This window comes from Neofelis nebulosa, chromosome 4 (assembly GCF_028018385.1).
Source record: "Neofelis nebulosa isolate mNeoNeb1 chromosome 4, mNeoNeb1.pri, whole genome shotgun sequence".
Lineage (NCBI taxonomy): Eukaryota > Metazoa > Chordata > Mammalia > Carnivora > Felidae > Neofelis > Neofelis nebulosa.
Window position 1 is genome coordinate 90,253,132 of NC_080785.1, and position 23,618 is coordinate 90,276,749.

Genomic DNA, 23,618 nt, shown 5'->3' on the forward strand with positions numbered 1-23,618 from the left:
ACTGAAAATAATAGAGTTTGAATATTCTTTGATTATGTGCTTTGCATCATCCCTGAAGTATTTTAAACCCAAATTTTAGACTTTGAGCCCATTCTTCTCTACTTCTGTAGTGTTCTAATGCATTTTTGTGGAATGGATGTGAATTAAGTAGATCAGGTTTGGGGGAGGAGCAAAGTGGGTTTCATTATTCTTTAAGTGTGCTAGAATAAATGGCGTCCAGATAAATGAGACATTTATGTATTTATCTAATTTCTTCTCTTTTTGAGCAAGGCAGTTGTCAGTATTTCCCTCTTAACTGTAAATTGTAGATTACTTTACCAATTATCTAGCAAATTTTAATTTCACACAAACTAATGGGTAAATGCTGGAATCAGACTGTTAGGATTCAAATTGTTTTTTTTCCCCCAAAATGTTTGTTTATTTTGAGAGAGAGTGCGAGCACTTGAGCAGAGGAAGGGCAGAGAGGAAGAGAGAGAATCCCAGGCAGTCTCCACAGTGTCAGCACAGAGCCAGATCCAGAGCTCAATTCCATGACCCTGAATCGTGACCTGAACTGTAGAGTCGGACGCTTAATTGAGCCACCTAGGTGCCCCTAGGGTTCAATTATTGAGTCTGTGATTTATTAGCTATGGAACTTTGGACAAGTTTAATCTATCTTCTCTGTAAAATGGGGATAATAAGGGTACCTACACCATAGGTTCATTGTGAGGATTAAGCATTGTAAGCACTCAGTATTTGTTATCACTGTTATAACTTCTGTTTGGGGAGGCTTGAGTATCAGGTAAGCGCTTGTAGAGCACTGTCTGATACTAATATTAACCCAATTGGAAAAAAATCATTCTGTTGTCAGAGTTATTTTTTGTTGTTTTTTGGAATCTGATATTTATTCTGTTCTTCCGATTATCAGGAGTACTTGGTTAATATACTCGTGATTATAAGGTGTAAACTGTAATATCAAAAACCTAACCTTCCTGTTTATAGTTGAAGTCCACAGAGCAGTGAAATGACTTGTCCTAAGTTTCATAGGTAGTAAGTTGGTAGTAGATCTTGATCAACCAGTATTTTTTAAATTATACCTTAGTCAACTGCTGTAGAGAAAGGAAATCTTAAGTGCATAATGAGGGCAGTTTAATTTCTTCTTTTTTTTTTTAATATATTTTAAAAATTTTTTTAACGTTTATTTATTTTTGAGACAGAGAGAGACAGAGCATGAACGGGAGAGGGCCAGAGAGAGAGGGAGACACAGAATCTGAAACAGGCTCCAGGTTCTGAGCTGTCAGCACAAAGCCCGACACGGGGCTCGAACTCAGGGACCGCGAGATCATGACCTGAGCCGAAGTCGGCCGCTTAACCAACTGAGCCACCCAGGCGCCCCAGGGCAGTTTAATTTCTAATTTATAAAGAAATGTTAGGTATGTAGTCCCTCACAGTTTCTTTGAAGTTGCTTTATTTCCGCTAGTAATATAGCTCAAAATTCACCTGCTTATTAGTGATACGTATCTAAAACATAAACGTGTTGATTTAATTTTAAAATTTTTGAACTCTGTGTAAGGTAGTTACGAAAGACAGAAAGATAATAAATGACCCTTTCTTCAGAGAGATCATGTCAGGAGCACCTGGGTGGCACTGAGAGTTCAGAGCCTGCTTGGGATTCTCTCCCTCTTTCTCTGCCCCTCCCGTATTCACATGGGCTTGCTCCCTCACTCTCTCAAAAAACAAAAACACACATACGTTTTTAAAAAATATTATTTTAGAATACACTTTTATTTGTAATATTAGAAACAAATTTTCCTCCTGTTTCCATCCTTCTGCTTTTTTGGGTATGGTATTCATCTTCTCAGTGGTATTTTTTGCTTTCTGAACTTTTTAACATGGTCTTAAAAGCAGCCTCAGTCTTAAACTGATAGACTATTTTGTAATTGCTTTTCCTAGCCTTTTATCTTGTTTTTCCCTCTTTAGGGTTTTATGTGTTTTCGTTTTGGGATTGTTGCCTTTGCTTTGCCAAATCTGTTTTTAATACTGTATTTTCTCAGTTTCTCCTCAGTTTGATTTGATATTTAGCTTTAATCGTTGCCTTTACTGTGTTTACATTTATTTGCATACAGAAGCGAAGAATAAATTTATTTTTTTAAGAATTAGCTGCTGTCATTGTGTGAGCCCCTTTGGTTTTTTAGGTGCCATGTTAGGTGCCAAGCATCGATAATTTTATGCCATTTAAAAACAGCTCAATACTCCTATGTTCACTTGGTTTCTAGGTCTATTCTGGATAGCAGGTTTTGTGAAGACATTTGTTCTTTCTTGGACCTCAGATTTACCAGACATCTCATGGTATTTCCTTTTATATTATTTCTTAAATGGCTGCCATTTGTTCTCAATGTACTTTGTATATATTTTACTTGCCAGTTGGATAACCAGTTTCTTGATTCACATATAAGATGTGAAGCTTTGTGTAATTGTTTGGATTGTGTTGAATTGTTTTTTCTCCAGTTATGCCTGTGTTATAAGCTCACACCTTTTCTGCCTACTGCATTGGCTTTCCCTTTCTTTTCTTCTTAATTTTCGAGACACAGCAATTTGACCCCAACGAATTTATGATGTTATTAAGTATCAACTGAATTTTTAAACAGTGTGAGTTTTCTGGTGATAGAGTTTTTGATATTAATGAATATAGCAAAATATTTGCCATTTTATGGTCTCAATAGATAGGACCTCTTGCCTTCTGGCCTCCTGTGAATAAATTCCTGAGATCCTCTTCCCTGTTGAATCAAATACAGAGTTTGTGGTTCTGTTTCAGATGTGATGATGTGTCTATCTTGGGGAATGAAGTTCTGTGTTCTTAGAGCAATGCATTTGTGCAGAGGGTGTCATGAAGTTGCTGTTATAGCACTTGATTGTATAGGTTGACCACTCATTTGGCTAATGAGGCCGGGGCTGCAGTTTCATTCTAGGTGCTCTGATTCATTCACCAGTCCCTTATAGAAGTGCTCCAGGCACTGTGCAGGGTTTGAGAGGCAGTAATCATACAAACACAGGCCATTGTCTGAAGTAGGTTAATGGCAAGCTCTTCACTGCTACTTAAAAATAGCTCAAATGTAGTGTTTATTGAAGATTGTATATTTATATAAAAATGGAGCACACTATTAGATACATACTCAAATAGATTCTTTTAGGTTGGAACTATTAATCAGTTAACTAAAAGAACACATAATAATTTGATTTCTGCTTTCTAGTTACCGGTCTGGTTAAAACAAAAAAATGCACTACTAAATATTTAACAACATATGCCTAAAATTTAAGACTTCTGTGAGTCAAATGTAAAGATATGCTGAGCTAAAGAAAACATCTCCCAAGTAGATGCTACCAACAAGGAGGAAGGTTTTTCTTCTTAAGTTTTAATTGTTGTTATATCTGTATCTTCAGCATTTTAAAGAAATATAGAATATTGTCACATTTGAATGGAACAAACTTATAGTTTTGTATATTGGTTGTGTTTTGTCAATTGGAAATTTTATAATTTTATAGCTTTGTGTGGGTTAATGCAGCTTTTATGAAGCAACTCTAATATGGTCACAGGGGCAGCAAAGAAGGTAGGGCAGTTTTTCCTTTTTCTCAGTCTGCTTTAATTTTTAGAGGATGATTTTAATTTGATGAGCACATTATAAAAACATGGCAAGTTGAAAACCATAATTATTTTCAAAAACTATTAGAAGAATCACTTTAAATGAGGTCTAGACAGCTTTTCCATGAAGTAAGAGCAACTCTTCTTATGTGACTGCCACTTACTGATTGCTAAAAATGTGCAGTGCTGTGTATGAAAATGCTTTACATTCATTCATTTTCTTCATGGAAACCCTATGAGGATAAAATCTCATTTTATAAGCAAGGAACCTGAAGCTTAGGTTAAATAACTTGCCTAGCTCATATATCTGGTGAGCATTAGAGATAGGCTCCGGAGCCTATGTTTTGAACTTTTAGGCACAAATGCCTATTATTGTATATTTTTATTATAATATCTTATAATCTAGTAGCTCCCTAAGTTATACATGGTTTAAAAGTAGAGGCTAGTTTTCTTGGAGAATTCAAACAACTGTTACCACTTTACTTCCCTATTTTGGTATTTGCTCCCATAAGGTATGAGGTCACAATCTTTATTACCTGTGAAATAGAAATTAACCTGAATAGTTATTCTCAAGGTTACTTGTAAAGATTAAAGATAAATATAAGAATTGCCATTTGAAGAAACCTTGTTCTTCAGTATTTCAGGTATAACACGGGAAAAACAATTTTGACTGTTGCCCTTTTCTGTTTATAGTATTATCTGTTTTGTTCCTAAGTTGTACTGTATTATTACTGAAAAGATTTTTTTTTAATTTTTATTCTGAGAGAGAGAGCACCCAAGTGGGGATGGGGGAGAGGGAGTGAGGGAGGCAGAGAGAGAGAGAGAGAGAGAGAGAGAGAGAGAGAGAGAGAGAGAGAAAATCCTGAGCATGCTCCACACTGCTAGCACAGAGGCTGATGTGGGGCTCAAACTCATGCACTGCACAATCATGACCTGAGCTGAAGTCAGACATTTAACTGACTCAGCCACCCAGGCACCCCTTACTACTGAAAAGATTTTGAGTAGATATTTCACAAAGAGTATCATATGCAAGTGTCATACAGTGAATTAGATTAGAAACATTGATGTTGAAGCTGAATACATTTTGTTATTTGGTAAATTTGTTTAAAAAAAGACTTCAAGTGTATTAGTTTTCTCTACTAATTACCTGTATTAGGAAATATTAGTTCTGGGGAGTTAATACTAACTGAAGAAATAAGAGAACTCCCTCAATATACATGTACTTATGTGGTATGGAAAATGACAGCCACTTTAAAACATTGGATTTTATTACAAATAAAATAGCTTTCCTTTTATAATACATAAATAACAGAGTAGAATTGGTTCAAATCCTGGCTTTAGTTTTTAAAAATGTTTGATTTTTGAGGGAGAGAAAGAGCAGGAGTGGGGGAGAGGCTGAGAGCAAGGGGGACAGAGGATCCAGAGTAGGCTCCACCCTGAAGTAGAGAGCCCCATGCTGGGCTTTAGCCATGAGATCATGACCTGAGCCAAAGTTGGATGCTCAACCCACTGAGCCACCCAGGTGCCTCTCCTGGTTTTATCTCTTAAACTGAGCAACCTTGGTTAAGTTATTTAACCTTTCTTGCTTTTGTTATCCTCAGTGGTAAAAGGGAGAGCCCTGTTTCAGAGTTGTAAGGATTAAATAGATCATCCATGTAAAAGCATAATAAGTATTTGATATTTGTTAGATCACTTACTGAATCAAGAAGGCTTATTTTGGATACCAGTGCTGTAAGAAATTCCATTTTATCTTTGAAAATGAGTAATATTTGTTGGTTCTTCACTAAGCAAGACAGCTTAGTTCATCTTTCTTTTTGGCATTTTATATTCTTTCTCTAAGTGAGGTTATGATTCAGAAACCTCAGTTTCTGAGGTTTAATCACAGTCCCATAACTTAATTCCAAAATAAAATAAAATAAAATAAAATAAAATAAAATAAAATAAAATAAAATAAAATAAAATAAAATAAAATAAATAAACGAAGTAGAGACTCCCTTGAGCACATTCCAGTTTATATGGATATTTTAATGAAGAATGCTTTTTCTTCATGTATTTTACTTACTGTCTTTATAGTATGAATGTGTTAGGAATATGAAATTATTTTTAATTTTTTGTTCCCTTTTCTTTTAAACAGGGTTTGTGGATGCACTTAGATGTTTGCAATGAGCACTGTGGCTGGCATGCCCCAGTGTTTTGGATACCAATGCATAGGACTCCATAGTAATCGAATTTACCAGAGGCGAACGTCATGAGCATAGTGATCCCTTTGGGGGTTGATACAGCAGAAACATCATACTTGGAAATGGCTGCAGGCTCAGAGTAAGTATTTAAATTAAAAGTGTTTGGGATAGGAAAGGCAAAATATTTTATATAGTTATTTTAGCATAACCAAGCAGTGCTTGGTTTGGATTTATATTTTTTCTCATTTAGGATTCTTGTTGAAAATAAAACATGAGAAGATTAAAGTCAAAAATTCCTTTAAAATTACTTTTTCAAACAACTTTTGAGCCAAAATGCTGTATCTTTTCCCACTTCTTTTTGTCTTTTCCATCTGCTAATTGTTGACCTCAAGATAATAATTTTTTTTGATTGCAAGATTTGTCACGTCTTATTGAAAAAGTAATTTGATTTTAAATTTGATCTTAATTTTAAAAATATTCTAATAAGATCCATTTAAATGTGGGATTTGCTTTTTTTTTAAATTTTTTTATTTGTATTTTTTAAACATTTACTTATTTATTTTGAGAGAGGGAGAGAGTATGTGAGCAGAGGAGGGGCAGAGAGAGAGGATCCCAAGCAGGCCCCGCTCTGTCAGTGCAGAGCCTCACACACAAGGCTCCATCTCACAGATCCTGAGATCATGACCTGAGTTGAAACCAAGAGTTGGTTGCTCAACTGGCTGAGCTACCCAGGTGCTCTTGGTTTATGTTTTTTTTAAGTTGAGTTGAAATAATTCAAGCCACTTTTAAATAAGAGAAAGGGATTATCTTCTGCTGGATGATTAATTTGATAACTTTTGCTTTTATGAGTGCCATTTCTGATGGATTCAGTAAAATGTTCTTACCTTGCCTCTGGACTATTTGGTCTAGGCAATTGTGTGGATATATTTCATTATATTTTGTTTTTGAATGACCAGTCACTTTAACACTAGGTTATTGCTGTGACGATTGATTATTTGTTTTTGGAAATTTGCAAGGGATTCAAGTGGCAGTGTTGGAAGCTGAACGATGGAAAGATGCAACTGTTTATTCTTCGATTCGGTATATAGATATATTGGGCCTAGTGGGATTCTAATTGACCAGAAAGCTGAACTTACTAGAATAGAAATTTGAAAAAAGGAAATTTATTTTAGGCCTCTGAAACTGATACATGGAGAGGACAAAAATGCTATTTATTATTCTGTTTTTGCTGGCATTTCAGGTGGTCTGAAATGTTTTCACCACTTCTGTTTGTGCCATTGGGAAAAACCCAGAGATGCTTTCTAATGTTTCAGATTAATATACGGTCTGTTTAACTGTATGATTATTGTGATGCAGTTTTTAAAAGCCATTATGTTTTTTTCACTATGTATAAGTTATTTTTGTTGTAAAATAACAGATTCCTAACAAGGTACTCTTGAGACAGTTAATCAACTGTCTGCCCACTCATTCTGCCCAAATAGGGACACTACTGTGGAAGGAAAGAACCTGGAAGCAGTGCTTGGGAGACAAAGGGTTCCTAGGCTAAAGTACTAGTTTTTCTTAATGTAAGGCATCTGGTAGGTGCAAATCCATATCTGATAATAGTTGTAGGCATTTGTTGGTAAAGATTCTTTGCTTCCTAAAAATAATCACCTCCTTGGTTCTTTTTAAAAAAAAATCAGTCTTTTAAGCAGTTAATACAAGATGTAATTTCTGAAATTTATATATTAGATAGGAATTTGTCTACCAAATGGCATGAGATACATCTGTGCTTTGTCATATCTAGTATTTGTGCTATGAAGTAATTCACAGAATGGAAGATAGAGGGGCACCTGGGTGGCTCAGTCTGTTGAGCGACTGACTTCGGCTCAGGTCATGATCTCACGGTTTGTGAGTTTGAGCCCCGTGTCGGGCCCTGTGCTAACAGCTCAGAGCCTGGAGCCTGCTTCTGATTTGGTGTCTCCCTCTCCCTCTGCCCCTCCCCCACTCATGCTCTGTCTCTATCTCAGAAATAAATAGAAACATTAAAACAAAACAAAAAAAGAATGGAAGATACATTATTCTACAGTCAAAAGGGAATGAATAATATTGAAAGAGGGCAGTATGGGGATAACTTCCTATTTTCTTTATTAAATGCATGTATTAGAGTACTTATAGAATAAGTATGATTTATATTATGGAGCCAAATCTTTTTGGGTACATGTATGGCATTTTTATTATGCAAAAATGATCAATTGTAGGTAATTACAAAATGACTATCTTTCTTTTTAGGAAATTATTTTTTTCTATTCCATGTACAGGTATGTGTCACTTGGGCATATCTTCCCCTGTGCAGTGGACATAGAAAGTATAGCTGGTGCCAATTTTTATTATGGGACAGCCATCAGAATTTTTGTGGCTTAATTTTCAAACTTTTAAATTCTCTTTTAAAATATAATACCTGGAAGCTTAAAAAGACCATTAAATAACATTTTCCCCCCTTCCCTCAGAAACAAAACTTTTAGAGTTGCTTTTATAAGAAACTTTAATGTAATTAATATGATGCTTCCTTTTTATTACAAATACATAATCAAAAGTTGTGTAAGACACAGGATGCTGGGAGAAGGGTGCATGGGGCTTCACTATTTCTTTGTTTACCTCCTGTGAAGCTACATAATTACTTCAAACTAAATTATTTTTAATGGAATTACATTCTGTTGTATTCATGTGGCTATATAATTCTAATTATACATGAGTTTTGTTTTTTTTTTTAAAAGATTGTACTGTTACAGTACAGTCTATCATTAATGAACTATTTTAAAATTTAGGAGATACTCAGTGATTGTTTATTCAGTGTGTTAGTGTACTGGACCAAATTTATGTTGACTTCTGAGGCTATAAAAGAGAATTTATTGGACTACTTGTTCTTCTAGACTATCTGTAGCATTTTATAGATAGGAAATTGCAGTTGAATATCCAGCTCAGGATCTGTGAAGAATGGGTTTGCAAAGCTCTAGTCCGTTATTTTCATACTTGGTAGCATTTGCTTCTGGATTATTGGGTCTCTAAAATAACTCCTTTTTCTCACCAGCTCCAGCTTCTTTATTGTATATTTGTGCTCTTCTCATCACTAAGTTTTAAAAAACCTTGGGTTTGTTTTGCCTTTCCTTCAGAGTTAAGGATCTTGTATTTTACTTCTTTCTGTTACCTATTGCCTTGGCAAGAGTTGACCCTCTACCTAAATGTTTGAACTAAAAAGAATAATTGTAAAATATTTTAGAAGTAACCGAGTAGTGAAGATTGATAGACTATGGTTTAGGGATAATAAGAACAAACTTTTGTTTCATTAGCCTACGTATTTTTTAAAGAAGTTGTAAACATTCCACAGTCAAATTTAACTGAAGATGTTTTATTTAAAAATAATTTTTTACTATACATAGTATTAATAAAACAAATACATAGATCTTGGTGAATAGAAGTGGAATTGAAGCCAGCTGCTACAGGGGAGACTCAAGATACCTTAAAAAATTGCCTGTTAACTACTTAAATCTTAGCAGTAAATTTTTACCTGCATTGTGTTTGTCCTTTTATTTTAAAAAATACCCATTACAACACACAGGTTAACATAATGACTGATTTTCTCACTAGTGCCTGGAAGGATCTGGGTACAATAAAAAATGTGGAAATGTAATAATATATTTAAAGGGAATATTGAGCTGAGTGCAAAAACAATTTTTAAAAACTTGATTAGCAAAATGACCATAACTGGAATAATCAGGAGACTGCTTTTCTTACTAGGAAGTTCTGTCTGTAAAATTTTTTTGATTAGCTGTGTGTCTGTAAATGTAGGCTAATAATAGAAGTAGATTTCTGGCTTTTAGCATAACTTCATAGGGTAAGACTGGTAGTCCAAGAGAAAGCACATTTTGGATCATCACTTATAAGCATCAACTGTTTGGGGAGTGTTTTATTAGAGGCTCAGGTTATAAACGTAAGGTATAACATTTTACCCCTACTCTTAAGGAAAGTATAATCAGTGGGGAAATCAGAACTCTAAATCAGAGCTGTCCAATTAAAAAAGTACACAAAAGCATGTCATGTGTACTTTAAAATTTTCTAGTGTCCATATTAAAAAAGTTTTTAAAAAAGGTTAATTTTGTTATGTATTTTTTAACTGAGTATGTCCAGAGTATTACCATTTTAATATATAATCACTATAAAAATATGAATGAGATATTTCATGTCTTTTTTTCCCCCATACTAAAAATATTTAAAATCTGGTATGTATTTTATACTTTCAGTACCTCTTAATTGAAACTAGCCACATTTCAAGTGCTCAGTGTATGTCCAGTGGCTACTGTATTGGATAAAGAAGCTCTGGACTAACAAAGTGGTAGGACCTCAGAGAAGAAGAAAATGGGGAAACTTAGGCTATAGGCTAGTTATGAAAGTTGTAAAAGTGAGATCTGAGAATCTCTTTCTGAATAAGGAAGATAAAGATACAAGGCACATACTGTTACTCTTAATTTATAGGTGAGGAAACTGAAGTCACAGAGCAGAAAAGTGGCAGAGGCAGAACTTAATAATGTGTTCATTTTAGGCCTTTTTGGTATTATAGCTCTTTTACTAATGTTACAGAGAATGATTTATGTAACATAACTGTGTTGACACATGGTTCATGTAAGTAGTAGCTTTAGTTCTAGTAATAGTAAATTCAGTATAATAAATGACTACATATAACAAAGATATTCACAGGTCTTTGCTCAAGGATAAGGAATGTTGAAGAAAACCTAGACTCCTTTATCATTAGACAGGAAAGTTGACCCAGAAGTCAGCTGTATTAGAATTGTATGTTTTTTATTCTAATAGGTAGAATGTATCTCCTCACTTTCTTTTTACCTCTTCTACCTCTGGCATTCCAGCGATCTGAATTCCTAAATTGGTTAAATAAAAAAAAGACAGGAAACCCTTCTGGAGCTAGAAAGTGGGAAGACATATAAATGGGGAATGTTAAATTAAAAAAAAAATTTTTTTTTTAACATTTATTTTTGAGAGAGAGACAGAGCACAAGTGGGGGAGGGGCAGAGAGAGGGAGACAGAATCCAAAGCAGGCTCCAGGCTCTGAGCTGTCAGCACAGAGCCTGACGCGGGCTTGAACTCACGAGCTGTGAGAACATGACCTGAGCTGAAGTCGGACACAACCGACTGAGCCATCCAGGTGCCCCTAAATGGGGAATGTTAAATTTCGTCTTTCATAGCCTTTTTAAAAAAGAAATGCCAAGCTACTTTTCTCTCTCAGAGACTGGGAACAAGATTGCAAACGTTGTATTCCTTTTAATGTTACTATTAGTACCTTGGTACCATTAGAAATCATTAATGTGAGCTTTTATATAATTATGTGTTACTTTTGAATGAGGTGGACAAATGAGTAAATGTGACATGTGTAAATTAGAGGTGAATTATTTTGGAGGAGGGCTCCCAGTACTATGCCTGGCAACATAGTAAATGCTCATTTGTTGACTGAGAGTAGTAAAAAAGAGATATATAGGTTTTCAATTTTGTTCTACCACTAACATACTAGTGAGCCCTTCAATATGACAATCATTGTAGACTTTGGTTATCTTAATTTGAAAAAGAGGGCTTGGATTGAGGTATTAACGTGACTCTTTTGACTTCAATTTGCTGAGAGTCAGTACATTTTTACCTCTTGTATTTTGCCAGTGTCTGATATTAAGTTATTTCAGTGTCACTAGAGCCACCTGCTGACAGAGTTCATTACTTGTTAAGTGTTTGGGTGCTTTTAGTCTGAATTTGTATGACTGAAGATGCTAAAATGTTTTGTGTATAATGAAATGTTTTCAGTAGCATATTACTTGTTCATTTTCTCTGATGCTTAACATTTTCACTTATGATTTCTTTACACATAATCCACTATCAAGAAACTAATACTTTCTATTGCTCTCAAAGTGTTGATTTGCTTATCCTAATTTGGAAGTGCTTTCATTTAAAAGTGGTTTTGGGGGCGCCTGGGTGGCGCAGTCGGTTAAGCGTCCGACTTCAGCCAGGTCACGATCTCGCGGTCCGTGAGTTCGAGCCCCGCGTCAGGCTCTGGGCTGATGGCTCGGAGCCTGGAGCCTGTTTCCGATTCTGTGTCTCCCTCTCTCTCTGCCCCTCCCCCGTTCATGCTCTGTCTCTCTCTGTCCCAAAAATTAAAAAAAGAAAAAAAAAAAAAAGTTGAAAAAAAAAAAAAGAAAAAAAATAAAAGTGGTTTTGTTTTAGTATTTAAAAGCCTATTTTACAGTACTGTGCTAGCAGTATTTAGAAGTGTTCTTCACATGATGCTGAATTTCTCATTTGTTTCATACTTAATCATAAACAATTTTTTTTCTAATTTTATTTCCACTTGTAATACTGAATACAAAGCTCAGTACATCCATACAACTGTCTATAACGTAGTGTTTAATATCTCTTAATCATCCCAGCAGAAAGGCCAGTATTATTCCCATTTTGCAAAAAGTGGAGTTATGTTTGAACCCAGGGTTGCTTAGCTCCTGATCCATACTGCCACATAGGTCAGAAGAGCCAGGTTTTGTTAATGGATGTGGATGAGTTAAATGAAGTAAAATGCCACATGAAATAAACTGAGGATAGTTATCATACCAAACCCTTCCATTTTCAAAAGTTTCTTGTATATTATAATGTGTGTAATTTTCATATGTTATCTTTGGAAAATAATAGGTTATAACAAGGATGAAAGAAATTTACAAGTTTTGATCACAAATCTGAAGGAATATATTGAGAACTCATGGAGATCTTTTACACCCATTACTGTAATAATTAGGGAGTCAGTCTGTCCATGTGTCATTACTGATACCTAAGTGTGTATTACTGAATATCTTAACATTAAAAGGAAAACTAGAGGTTTTACCTAAAGCACTGATATAAACTTCTCATTAAAATCAAATGGAATTTTGAAGGTATAAACAGGTAAGAAATTAAATTTTTGTTGAAGAACAAGAAGGAAATCATAAAAGTCCTATTTCTGAGGAATCAGAGTTTGTTTTTTTTTAAAGGTTTATTTATTTTTGAGAGAGAGAGAGAGAGAGCGCACACAAGCGGGGAAGGGGCAGCGAGAGAGGGCGACAGAGGATCCTAACTAGGCTCTGTGTTGACAGCAGGGAGCCCGATAGCAGGGCTGGAACTCATGAACTGTGAGATCATAACCTGAGCCAAGGTCAGACACTGAACTGATTGAACTACTCAGGCGCCCCAGAATTAGAGCTTATTTATTCACTTATTCTAAGCTGTTCTTTTTCTCCCTTATTCATAAATAATTTCATGATTGGTACTTTCACTTTTTAGATCTTCAGTTCACCTAACTCAATTAAATGTCTGCAGTAAGAGTGCATAATGTGCCGTGGATGGTAATTTATGATGCCTTTTTAAAGAATAAGGATATTTTTGTATAAATAAGATTTTTAATTTGTAAAGTGGTTCCACAAACCACTTTTCATTTTTACAAATGGAAATACTACATAAAGGAATAATTTTACTTTTAATAAACAAAGATATCCTGCATATTTATGAAGTCTGAAGTAATGAAAATTAAACTGGCATAGATTCTGGATTTCTAGAACTCAGGCTTTGTGTAACTCTATGAAATGACACATACTGCCATTGTCTAATATAAAAACGAGGTAAAGCTGTTTATCCCATTAAGTCACTAATCCACAGGCATAACTAGCACGCTAGTAAATTTCATAGACAGAGTGAGTACAGTGCTCTTTGGTGGGAAAAGTGTTAGACCAACTTAAGAGATCTGGACTTTAGTATTTTCTTTCTATTATAACACCACATGACTTGGAGTTAAGAGTTCATTTTACAGATGTAGAAACTAAGACCCAAAGTGGTTATGTGACATGTCCCAAGGATACACAGTGACTTTGTGGTAGAGTTGGTGCTTCAATCTAGAGTTTTTGAAACTAGGATCAGTCATCAGGTCTGTAAAGCTGGAGGTTGGACCATGTGATCTTCAGAATACCTTCTGGGACAGTGTGTGAATATCACTTTGGAGCAGCAGAGAGTTTTTCTCTGAACAGTTGCTATCCTGTTGTACCCTGTCCCTAAGTAGGAACTCACAAGTAGGACTCAGCAACTGATCCTCCACCCCTGGCTTCATTGTAGCATTGTCTGAGGGTCCAGAAACTGCCCTTTACACTAAACCTGTCTAGACTGACCCGGAGGTCTACCTGCAGGTCTAGGCCAGAACAAATCTGCTTGTAGTCTGAGGGAAAGGAAACCAGACCTGAACACTCCTTTGGGGCCAGATGCAAACCAGGTCTACCACATCTTTGTTCTGTCTGCTCTACTTACCAGGTCTTAGCAACAGTATTTCATTTTTCTCCAGGCTACCAACATCACCTCAAGGAGTCAGAAGGAGGTCCTGAGAGTAGCTAATTCGGATTAAATTTTGACCCTTTCTAAAGTGTTATCTGTGGCTCTCACTTTGGTAATTCCTTGGGCATTTCTAAATTGTAGGTCCATTCATATGTTTGGATCCTTGCACTGTTCTCCCTTTTATTAATTCTTCCACCTGCTGTATACAATTTGGCTTTTGCTTTGACCATGCTATTGTGACATTGAGGCTAATGGGTTGTTTTCAGGCCTTATATTGCTTGCTCTCTCAGAATTTGATACTATGATTCTCAGTACCTTTGTTTTTAGTTTTTAGTGAACCAACTTTTTTGTAGTTTGGATTTTTTTTGTAACAAAGTATAAATAACATAAAATTTATAACTTTAGCCATTTTTAAGTGTGCAATTCAGTGACATTAAGTACATTCACAGTGCTGTGCAGTCATCTCACATCTGTTTCCAAACTTTTTCATCATCCCCAAAAGAAACTTTGTACTTATCTAATAATCCCCTCCAGGCCCCAGCACCTGGTGACCTCTATTTTACTGTCTCTCTCTACCTGCTTCTTCTAGATACCTTATATAAATAGAATCATAAAATGTTTATCCGTCTTTGTCTGCCTTCTTTTACTTAGTGTAATGTTTTCAAAGTTCATACACGTTGTAGCAGGTATCAGAATTCCATTCTTTTTTATGGTTGAATAATATTCCGTTGTATGGATGTACTACATTTTGTTTATCCTTTCATCTGTTGACGGACACTTGGGATGTTTCCACCTTTTGGCTATTGTGAATAATGCTGCTGTGAACATTGGTGTAAAGTATCTATTTGAGTCTTTGATTTCAGTTTTTTGGGGGGATATATACTTAGGAGTGGAATTACTAGGTCTTAAGTTAATTCTATGTTTAACATTATAAGAAACCACCAAACTATTCTCCATCTGGTTTTCTTTTTATACCTTAATCTTTTTTTTTTTTTTTAATGTTTCTTCTCCTAAGTGTTAAGTATTTATGCTTTCTAGTAAAGTGTCCTGGAGGTTTTACCCACTTCTATAGCTTTTCACCATTTCCTGCATGCTCATGACTTCCAAATCTTGCTCAACCTAATTCTATCTCATGAGCTCTACCCATAACTATATGGGACTACCCCTGCATTACTAGACCTCTTAGGTATTTCGTGACTGTAAAATAGAGATGTGTGTCTCTACAATGTGTGTTGTAGAGAATCCTTCTTCACTTTACAGATTATTTTGGAATTTAAAATTAAATTAAATTTAGAGCTGTAGTCAACAGACTTTTTCTCGAAAGGGCCAAAGAGTAAATATTTAAGATTTAGAACAATATGGTTTCTGTTGAAACTACTCAGCTCTGTTATAGCTGGAAAGCCAGATAGTATATATTAATGAATGGGCATGACTGAGTTCTAATAAAACTTTATTTCCAAAATCAGGCATTGTGCTGGCTTTGGTTCAGGGATCATAGTTTGCTGACTTCTTGTTTACAGAAAGTGAATCTTTCAGGTAAAGAGTTCCATTCTTCTCTGATTTCTTTGGCTTAAGCAAGCACTGTCCAGTGGTATGACTTTATTTTAAAATGTAAAAACAACTTGATAGGAATTTCTTATTAATATATATTTATTTAAGGGCTTATATTCTGCCATCCACTGTTTTAGATGCTGGGAACACAGCTCCACATCTAAAATCTTACATTCAAATTTTGTTTTTCTTCTTATAAAATGGAAAAATGTCACTTTTAATAGAGCATTGTTCTTTCACTTGCTCTCTGGATCTCATCCCCCCTCATCTTTCAGGATCTTTACATTTTACTCTCACCTGCCAGGTATCCTATATTTCCTGCATCTTCAAATTTCTTTCTAATTAGATCATTCCCATCTCAGACAAATATCTTAAAACTGCTGCCCCTTTTTATTTCTTAATCCATTTTTCTGTTCCTCTTTATAGCAAACTCCTTGGGAGGGTTTGCACTCAGCGTTAAGCCACACAACACCACTATAAATATCTATATTGTCAAACTAATTAGTAGTTTCCTATAATTTATATAGATTTATCAACATTTGATATAAATAACCATTTCCTCCTACTAGAAAGATTTAACTCTGTTGGCTTCGTGGTTACCACACTTAACTGGCTACTCTTTTTCATTTTTTGCTTGATTTTCTTCCTCCAAATCTGTTTCCCTCTGTTCCAGTCTCATCTTTTTCTTCAAATAACTCCATCTCTATCCACTTGCTTAAGCCAATGCCCGAAGGTGTCATTCTTGGTCACCCACCACATCTGATTCATTGGTTAATCCTTTGTCTCCCTCCAAAATACATTGAGAATCAGTACACTTCTCTCCATTTCTACGTTGTCCTAGTCTAAGCCCTGTTCATCTTGCACCTGGATACTACAGTAATCTCCGTATTTGTCTTTTGCTGTCTACAATTCATTCTCTTGAACGTAATATGATTCTTCTGAAGCATAAACCAAATCTTAAATCTCTCCCACTTGAAAACCTTCCAGTGATTCTTTTGTTTTGTTTTGATTTGCTTAAAATCCTAACTTCTTTTGGCACCATAGACCCCACTTTATTAGTCTCTACTCAATATTCTCTCCTTAGCCTACTGTTGTTCCCATATGGATATTATTTTCCTTGTTATTTTAAACAGTCTAAACTTGTTACTGTCCCAGGGCCTTTGTACTTGTTCCAACTACCTGCAGCGTTCTTTTTTTGCTCTTAGCATAGTCTTAGCTGAGCTCAAATATAACTTTTCAGTGAGGCCTTTCCTCTGCACACTGTCTAAAATAGTATCTGAGAATCCCTCTGAAACAGTCTTGTTTTCTTTCATTATTTTGTCCTTTTTACTGAAATACAAGCTTCATGAGTTACAAACATCTGCTTTATTATACATCACTCGATGTGCAGCACCTCCCACAGGGCCTGGCATATAAGGATTGGGTCATGAATGCTGTTGTTTGAAGGTAGGTCTCTTGGTTAACCCTGAAGCTTATTACGTAGAAATGATTGTTGAATATGCATATCTTAGCCGATTTTATTTCAGTTGTTTAGGAGAGACCGAACTAAAGCTGGAAATATTTTATAGCCTCTCCTTTGTAGAAAGATGTAAGGGGTTATAGAATTGAACAAAGTGTCTCTTGTATGTAAAAAAAATCTTATGCAATTGGTGTGCTTTCAGTGAGGTGAATGCTGTAGTTCTTTAAAGTAGCTGTTCTGGATAGTACCTATTTCAGGAAGCTGGGAAATAAAGGCATTAGGAAGCTAGCAGAAATAAAACAACAACTATGATATACTATGTATATCACCCAAGTGACTGTATATGACTGTAATAGAGTATGTTAGGACAGAATGTAGAAGCAGGAGGGATATAAAATTCTCCAGTATTAGAATTTTAACAAGTGATGGGATTTAAGTGATAGTATTTTGACTGGGAAATTTTAAGTCACATTTTCTTTAACTGATGACAGATTAAATGATGAAATTTCCCAGAGTGTGAAGTTAAAAGTAGGAGTTTAAAATATAATTTTGTGGTACCTGGGTGGCTCTATTGGTTGAGCGTTAGACTTCTACCCAGGTCATGATCTTATGGGTTCCTGAGTTCGAACCCTGCATCAGGCTCACTGCTGTCAGTGCAGAGCCGCTTTGGATCCCCTGTCCCCCTCTTTCTCTGCCCCTTCCCTGCTTGCACTCTCTCTCTCAAAAATAAATAAACATTAAAATATATATATAATTTCATTTTCCTAACTCTAGAGTCTGTGTAAAGATCCCTTTTTGGAAGCTTGGTAGTAATATGCTGTACATCAAAGATGGGCACTTGAATCTGATTTAAGCTTTGTGTGGCTAATTAGCCAAACAAAAGATGCTTTTGTAAATAAAACAAACAAACAAAACGCTTCTTTCAGAATTCAGAACAATCTGTTAAAGGGAAGGGAAGACGAAAAGAAGTTTGGCATGTCATGTAATAATTAGAAGTTAAGTGAATGAGGGGCACCTGGGTGGCTCAGTCGGTTAAGCATCCAACTCTTGGTTTTGGCTCAGGTCATGATCTCATGGTTCATGGGTTCGACCCCCATGTCACTCTGTGTGGTGGCAGCGTGGAGCCTGTTTGGGATTTTCTCTGTCTCTGTTTTGCCCCTTCCCTGCTTGTGTTCTCTCTCTCAAAATAAATAAATAAACGTTTAAAAAGCAAAGAAATTAAGTGGATGAAAAGAGATTCTAAAACGTATTTGGCAAATGAGTGCCAACTTTGGTAAGATTTCAGAAGTAAGGAAGGCTGCTAGAGAATTAATAGGAACTTCTTGTTGATAGTGTAATTGAAGTGTAATTGACAAATTAAGAGATTACTAAGAGATAAGTCGTCTTTATGTAATGAAATATTTGTGAAAGTTTTATTCAACATGTTGTTGAAAGTAACTAAATACCACATGAATCTAACAGTGGTTAATGTGCTGTGTTCTGTACATAATAAAAATTAATGTAGGGGCACCTGGGTGGCTCAATTGGTTGTCTGACTTAATCTCCCCTCAGGTCTTGATCTCAGGGTTGTGAGTTCAAGCCCCACATTGGGCTCTGAGCTGGACCTGAAGCCTACTTAAAAAAAAAAATTAATGTAGGGTAAATCACCATGGTGAGTTGGTCCCGTACTTGAGAATTGAAGGAACTCAATTGCAGAAATTATTAGTTGAAATAGCAAGTTGCACATTTTAATATCTCTTTCTTAAATAAAAAAGTTACTAAATTGGACCCTGGGTACCATTTGCTCATGTGAATTACTTTGAAACTAGACAGAGTACTAAGTATTTTTCAGTGAAGAAAACTGAGTAAAGGTAACTTATTTGTAAGTAGGGATGGGGAAGGAGTCTTGGAGAGGAAGCACTCTTTACATCCTCTGATCAGGCTCAGATCTTTTCCTGAACCTACTGAATCTGGAAGAAGTATATACAGATTATTCAACCTCACCTCACATTTGAAGCCCTCAGCTTTATCTTGAAATGCTGCTTCTGTGATCACATTGTAACCTTGCTTGGTGGAGAAACAGCTATTAGTGGCTTAGCTAGATACCTAGGGTACTTTTTGAACTGGTCCTTGGCTGACTTACCTGCCTTCATCTCTGGCCCCTTCTCCATACCTTTAACTCTGTCTGCTCTGAATTTTACAAATTCTTTTCTCTCTCTCTTTTTATTGAAGTATAATTAACATACAGTGTTCTATTAATTTCAGGTGTACAGTATAGTGATTCAGCAGTTTTATACATTGCTCAGTGCTCATCATGATAAGTGTACACTTAATCTCTTTTATCTATTTCACCCATCCCTCCTGTCTGGCAATCACCAGTTCTCTGTATGTAAGAGTTTATTTTTGTCTCTTCTTTTTCTTTGTTCATTTGTTTTGTTTCTTAAATTCCACGAGTGAAATTGTTTTTGTATTTTTCTCTTACTTAGCATTATACCTTCTGTGTCCATTCATGTTGTTACAAATAGCAAGATCTCATTCATTTTTATGGCTAAGTAATATTCCTGTGTGTGTGTGTGTGTGTGTGTGTGTGTGTGTACATATGTGTATGTATATGTACACACATACCACGTCTTCATCCATTCATTTGCTGATGGACACCTGGGTTGGTTCCATAACTTGGCTATTGTAAATAATGCTGCAGTAAACATAGGCATGCATATATCTTTTCAAATCAGTATTTTCATTTTCTTTGGGCATCTAGTAGTAGAATTACTGGATCATATGGTAATTCTATTTTTAATTTTTTGAGGATCCGCCATACTATTTTCCAGAGTGCCTGCCCCAGTTTACATTCCCACCAACAGTGCATGAGCATTCCTTTTTCTCCACATCCATACCAATACTTATTTGTTGTCTTTTTGATTCTGGCCATTCTGACAGGTGTAAGGTGATACCCTCATTGTGGTTTTTATTTGCATTTCCTTCATGATTAGTGATGGTGAACATCTTTCCGTGTGTCTGTTGGCCATCTGTATCTTCTTTGGAAAAATGTCTATTCAGGTCCTCTGCCCATTTTTAAACTGGATTATTTGGAATTTTGTGGTGTTGAGGTACATAACCAATTCTTAATCTGTGCTTCCTAAACTCCAGTGAACATAAGGTTGAAAGTGCTTATTAAAATGCAGATTTCTGAGCCTGATCTTTAAAATGTTTTATTCATTTGGTTAAGGAGAGTGTAAAACAATTATAACATGCATTACAGGTGATTGTGATGCTGGTGTTCTGTCAGTCTTGTGTAGAGAAACATGCTTAAACATATCTTGATGTTTGTACCTCTGACTGCATGTGTACTTTCTGTCTGGAATACCCTCTCCATTTCTTCCACCTCTCTTAGTTCTCAGGCTTGTTAACTTTTCATTCTTTAAAATTTGGTGAATGTGATTACTATTACGAAGAACCCCTATGCATAGACCTCTGATGACACTACTGTAATCACTGATATACTTGTCTTCCCCATACATCACTTTCTTGAGAAGGACCACTTTTCCTTCTTTATTTTTTAATTTCCAGCATCTCAGTGTCTTCTACTTAATGTGTACCAAAATGTTTATTGAATGACTAAAACTATATTATTCTAAGTTCCTTGAAGATAGGGACAGTGTCTTGTCATTTTGTCTTTCATAGTCCCCGGCAAACACGAGGCCCTCAATGTTTAATCTGTGTTAGTTATATTGAGATCTATGGATGTAATCCCCATGGTGCTCAATTAGCCTTATGAAGCTTTAATTTTTTGTTATTTTAATTTCGAGCTAGGTAGAGAATTTATGTTTAGAGTGATCCTGGATGACCACCACTTTATACTGAATACTACCATGAGATTTCAGTGCAAGTGTTTGTGTTGATGCCGTTGGTACACAGATGACCTAAAGACCTAGTTTAATGTAGTGTTTCTCTAAATCTAAATCTTACAAAGAAAAATGCCCCTCCATTGCAGGGTTTTGTGTGTTACGTAATTTTGACAAACAGCTAACTAAACAAACAATATTCTGAAGTCTAACTGACCTCTCTGTACTCCTTGAAGACTCCCCGTGCCATTTTTTTCCTCTTTTTGCGTATGCATGGGATATTGTCTTTCTCTACCATTACTGCTTTTTATTATTTTTTAAAAGATTTTATTTTTAATCTCTACACCAGCATGGGGCTTGAACTCATGACTCCAAGATAAGAATCATATGCCCTACCAACTGAGCCAGCCAGGTGCCCCCATTATTGCTTTTAAAAAATATGTATTTTTTTCAATAGAAGAAATACTTGGTATTTCTTCATTTCTTCAACATTTCTTCAAATGTTCAAAGTCCTCTATATCTTTCAGAAGTAGTCTCACCTTTAGTGAAACCTCATGATGTTATTCCTTATCCTCCCTGTTACTCAAGTAGATACGTTTTTCTCTTGAATCCCCTTAAATCTGGAGACTTGTACTTTGAACTTCTGCAGCTTCTACAAGGAGGTCATGTTAGATTCAGCTAAACATACAGACTCACAAGACTGTCACAGGCCATACTTGACACTAGTCTCATGGTATACAGGACAGGAGCCACACTTTATCATAAAGTTAGCATCATGTGTTCGTGTCTGAGACCATATAGGAAGGAGTACAGTCAGCCATCCAGGAGTTATTTTCTTTGGCTTCTTAGGTGGTGGTCATGTACAAAGAGTTGAGGTCCACCTTGGATGGTGTGAGAGTCTCCTGATTTAGAAGCCTTATATCCCTCAGAAGGCGGTATTTGTTGTTAACAAGCACAGGCAGAGTTTCCAGGTTCCCTGTGAGGGACATGTCAGTTAGAAGAGTCACTGCATCTTTAGGAAGTTCAAATCTATGGCATCCTCATCAAGTATTTATAGTTTTCTCAATCCAGACACAATTTACTTACCAATCAAGGGTCATTTTAATTTGCTTAGCAATATAGCAAATTAGCTTATCAGGCTTTAGGGTAACAGGTAGAAAGTTAGCTAAAGAGCAGAGCCTCACACAGGAGGAAAGAGTTTGGTTAAGCATTTGCCCATACTTCTCTTATGGCATTATCCTGTTTTGCCTTTATAGTGGTTTTTGTGTACCTGTCTCTTTTTTGTTAACCCTGCTTTTCCAAAACTCTTTGAGTGATAGGAGTATGTTTTATATATTTTTATCCTATCTCGAATCTAGCAAGGTACCTTAAATACACATAATGAACACCATCATAGAACTACTTGTTGAATTATAGTTTGTATGCTCCTTTAACTGGAAGGTTAATCCACCAAAAAAACTTAGAAAAATTTTTATGACTGGGTTTCATCATGGATGGAAACAGTGTAGGAATAAATTTTCTGGATGAAGTGGTATGAACAGCAGGGTCCTCCTGCATTACTAGGGTTGCTCTTATTTTAATGTATAAGACTGCTTTGGAGTAGGGGCTGCATAATGGTGTCTTCAGATTCATTCTTTTATATACTGAAAGCATATATAAGTGGTGATAAGATACAAATTTGAGAATACTGTGAGTCGGAAAATGGCAAATGTTTCACTATGGGCAAGGACAGATACTAAGATAAGATGATTTTTTTAACTTGGTATAGTAAACCATGTCAAAAGAATCCAGGAAATGATTGTCATGAGATCATCATCACTCTCTACAGAGTATATTATGCTCATGTCTGGAGTACCCTGCTTTTCTGTCTGCCACATCTTATTGAAGAAATAAATGGATCTGAAGAAAGAAGAAGATCACTAGGGCTTAAGGGGCTGTGTTAAAAAGATGATTAATAAGGAGTGCCTGGCTGGCTCAGTTGGTGGAGCATGTGACTCGATCTCAGGGACACAAGTTTGAGCCTCACGTTGAGTGTAGAGAAAAAAAAAGATCGTTAATAAGATTGAGATCTATGTATCAAGAAACAGGATAGTTCAGTGGACCCATCTATATGGACAGGTACTTAGATAATCACTTAACATTAAAATGTAAAAAACTGGAGAGCACCTTGAGACTTTCAAAGAGAGACAATAAATTATTCCTTTGCAAAGGTTTTGAATAAAAGTTCTCTCCAAGGAGCTCACATATAGCTTCTTGGTTTAACATGTTGGATATTAGGTTGGTTGAACAATGAATCTAATGTGTCAGATTTTGTTAATCTACATTAACCTTACACGTGTATATTAAGTATTCCACAAAATCATGTTGGCTTTTTCATTGACATGCTTAAGCCGAACGTACCTATGTATAGCCTCTTAAACTTTCCCAACCAGAAACTTTTTAAAGTTATTAATTTAAAAACAAACATTTCAAAAATCCCTGTTGAAATAGAGATTTCCTTGCTTACTTAGCTCTTGTGTCAAAATTATGAATGACTAGAACTAAATTTAAAACATTAATCCCATTCTGTTGTTATATCATTTCCTATTTCTTATTTTGTTGATAGTAAA

The 23,618-nt window shown here is 35.6% G+C and overlaps 1 protein-coding gene and 1 long non-coding RNA gene across 5 annotated transcripts in view; one reads left to right on the forward strand and one right to left on the reverse strand.

Moving 5' to 3' along the window:
* KMT2E (lysine methyltransferase 2E (inactive)) overlaps nt 1-23,618 on the forward strand; it is a 99,442-nt gene that overhangs the window by 21,980 nt on the left and 53,844 nt on the right. For 3 of the 4 annotated variants that reach the window (XM_058728731.1, XM_058728729.1, XM_058728732.1), the window contains 2 exons: nt 2,256-2,328; nt 5,754-5,938. In XM_058728731.1, coding sequence (XP_058584714.1) covers nt 5,868-5,938 — 71 coding nt within the window. In that variant the 5' untranslated portion in view covers nt 2,256-2,328; nt 5,754-5,867. The remainder of the gene's footprint in view (nt 1-2,255; nt 2,329-5,753; nt 5,939-23,618) is intronic. The other variant, XM_058728730.1, reaches the window with a different exon arrangement.
* LOC131510991 (uncharacterized) overlaps nt 15,020-23,618 on the reverse strand; it is a 50,180-nt gene continuing 41,581 nt past the window's right edge. The window contains exon 2 of the long non-coding RNA XR_009261289.1: nt 15,020-21,985. This is a non-coding gene — a long non-coding RNA (uncharacterized LOC131510991). The remainder of the gene's footprint in view (nt 21,986-23,618) is intronic.